Source organism: Buceros rhinoceros, unplaced genomic scaffold (assembly GCF_000710305.1).
Source record: "Buceros rhinoceros silvestris isolate BGI_N320 unplaced genomic scaffold, ASM71030v1 scaffold2554, whole genome shotgun sequence".
Taxonomy (NCBI): Eukaryota; Metazoa; Chordata; class Aves; order Bucerotiformes; family Bucerotidae; genus Buceros; species Buceros rhinoceros.
The window spans coordinates 40,381-43,281 of record NW_010409824.1 but is presented as its reverse complement, the minus strand read 5'-3'; the positions used below and the strand labels follow the sequence as shown (position 1 = coordinate 43,281).

The 2,901-nt window shown below is 43.4% G+C and overlaps 1 protein-coding gene across 1 annotated transcript in view; it reads right to left on the bottom strand.

Annotated features, from left to right (window-relative positions):
• Nucleotides 1-615: 615 nt before the first annotated feature.
• The window catches only part of LOC104492754 (centrosomal protein of 85 kDa-like), a gene marked incomplete at its 5' end in the record, with an annotated part of 27,013 nt that continues 24,727 nt past the window's right edge, over nt 616-2,901 (bottom strand). Inside the window, 2 exons of the mRNA XM_010135345.1 lie at nt 616-627; nt 1,161-1,927. Of these exons, the coding sequence (XP_010133647.1) occupies nt 616-627; nt 1,161-1,927 (779 nt within the window). The remainder of the gene's footprint in view (nt 628-1,160; nt 1,928-2,901) is intronic.

Below are 2,901 nucleotides of genomic sequence, written 5' to 3'. Positions count from 1 at the left end.
TGCCCAGAGCCTGGCTGGCAGAGCCCCCGATGCAGAGCCAGTAGCGAGCCATCTTCTGTCACTGCGGCTCTCAGAGGACCTCAGCAGCCTCTGCTCTCTACCTGGGTCACTTCTCGACAACTAAATCTTCAAAAAGCTTAGAAAAAGGTGAGGGTTTCCATACTAATAAGGGTAAAGGGTGGACAACTGGAACAATGTCAGGTTTTCAAAGAGACCCTTAAGGATTACTATTAGTTTGGCCACAGTAATGGGCTTCAATTTTTTTTTAAGTTTGAAAAAAAAAATCCACACCACCATTAAGAGCAAAATTTGATATTGAGAACCTCTAAACTTGTTGGTCTTCAATATATAGCGGAAGGAATAACAAAATCTGAACACAACTCTTTGTAAATTACTTAATGTATCTTCAGGATGGAAAAAATGGGTAATTTGCACATAGAGCCAGATCACCTCTGCGCAGGTAATATTCTAGCCTAACCTTAAGATGCCTTTAGGGAAAATTTACATGTTATAATCTGCTTGGGATTTTTTTTGGCTAGCCAAGTTTACCTACATAGGTAAACCTGAACATTCAGATTTTAAACACTGCCTGCCTTCACAAGCTATCTTTTCCCACTAGGGGAAGATCTGGAAACCAAGAGTGTGAATTGTCATATTAGAAAGGGTTATCTGTCTCTTAAACCCATGTGCTTGATGTTTTCTACGTGAAAATACTTCAAGTATGACACATAAAACCCACGTATCATTTTATTTAAATAAACCAGATTCATTGCGTCAGTCTTACTTTGTTGAATGCATAAACGCAGCCTCTTCGTAAACCCTTTCAGATCAAAATACATTTTCCCCCACTACACTGTGATCAAAGACTCTTATAATCTACTGAAAATGCTTTTGATGAACCCGTGTCCAGTTTCAGAAAGAAGCTAGTCTGCAGACAGGCACAATGAAACAGAGCAGATGCCAGAAAAAAAACCAAACCCAAACTGGTGGCACTCAACGAGAAAGAAGTAGCAGCATCCCCAATCAGAGTTTAAAAACATCATCCTCCAGTTCAGAGGATCTGTTCCCTTTCCTGTTTTATTAAGAACTGCCTGACGTTATTCCTTGGGTATAATAGACGATGCCACATGATGGCAGCAAACACCAAGCTCAGGCCTTACCTGCACAGTCTGTTCACCTGCTGTTCTCAAATCTTCGAGCTGCTGCACATGCCAAGCAGCTACGCTGTAGGGCTCCTCAGCAGTCCTGCAGTCCAGGGGATTTGCACGTAACTGTTCTTTAAGCCACATTTGAGTCCTCACTGCTGGCTGTATGGGAGCCCCACTCATAGCCTGCTGTCCCAGAGTTGCATATCTCTGTCCGAAAGCTTCACAACTGGCTGCCGTAGGTTTGCTTTCAGGTAAGGCACTGTAGGTCAAGTCTAAGGCATGTCTCCTACTTGAGGAATCTGAAACAAAATCGTCTTTGCTGCACGTTTCAAATTTGTATTTGCAGTCCAGTAGAGAAGATCGTCTTTTCCCCACTTCCTTGTCTTCGATTTTTAGCATCTCCATGCTATCATGCAAACAACTTGGCCCATTTGTCCTTAGTTGTGGTGACACAGCTTTGTCTCTGCTAGCCCTGGAGTCCACTGAATGACTACTACCATCCTGGCTGCCGGTACTTGGTGAGCTGAGTTTAGACAAGGAGGACCATTTTCTTACAGGTCTTGCACCTTTCATGTCAAGAGAATTGTCCAGGGCACTCTGATTTCTGCCTCCTCCTGACCGTACAAAGCTTGTACTCCACTTTGAGCCATCAGACTTGAAAGCTTCCCTGTGTTTGGAAAGTGAAGAGCTGGCATTAGACGGCATCACATGAGCGGTGGGAATAGAAAGCAGTGATCGGCTGGGCTTAAACGAGGATGTACCACTTGAAGTTGAATGATCTGGGAAGAGAGATTTATCACGTAAATAAGTACAATAGAGCACTCATATTAACATCAGGACAAAACATTAAATACAGGGTGAAATACAGAAGGAAACGGGTTCCTTGACAAGATTATGAGACTGGAAATCTATTAAAGTGAGAGATCTTCGAATTTACTTCTGCTCAGGTGCCATCATTACATAAATAGACCTGTACAAAGCAGTGGCAACAGCAGCTCCAATTTATCAGCAGAAGGCAGCGTTCATTCCCCAGCTTTAAGATGGAAGGCTGGATTTCTCCCCTACTCACACATGATATTTAAGCATCTTCTCTGTCACAAATGGTAGAGGTATCACAGTTCAGGAGCCCCAGGTCTGGATCCTCTTTCATTACCCCTCTTCTCATTTTTTAGAGGCAAAACAATTCACTAAATGCACTCTGTAAAATGGCAGTGCTGGACATGAGCCAGTTCAATGATGGCTTCTTCAACAGAACTATTAATCCCTGCTGGGTCTCCCCCATTTCAAACTACTCTTCCTGTGCTGGTTTTGGTTGGATAAAGTTAACCCTCTTCCTACTTGTGTGGGGCAATGTTTTGGACCTGTGCTGGAAACAGGATCAGTAACACCGGGATGTTTCTGTTGCAGTATGTACACAGTACACAGATCAAGGTCTTTTCTGCTCCTCACACCACCACACCAGTGAATAGGCTAGGGGTGCACAAGAAGCTGGGAGGGGACACAGCTGGGACAGATGACCCAAACTGACCAGGGGGATAATCCGTACCGTATGATGTCATGCTCGGCAATAAAACTACAGGGGAAGGTTGGTGTGGCCTGCTGCTCGGGGACTGGCTGGGCATCAGTTGGCTGATGGTAAGTAACTGCTTCAATTTGCATCACCTGTCTTCCTTGGATTTATTTCTGTTATTTTCCTTTTCTTTACAATTGATTATTATTTTATTTTTTCAACTATTAAACTGTTTTCATCTTA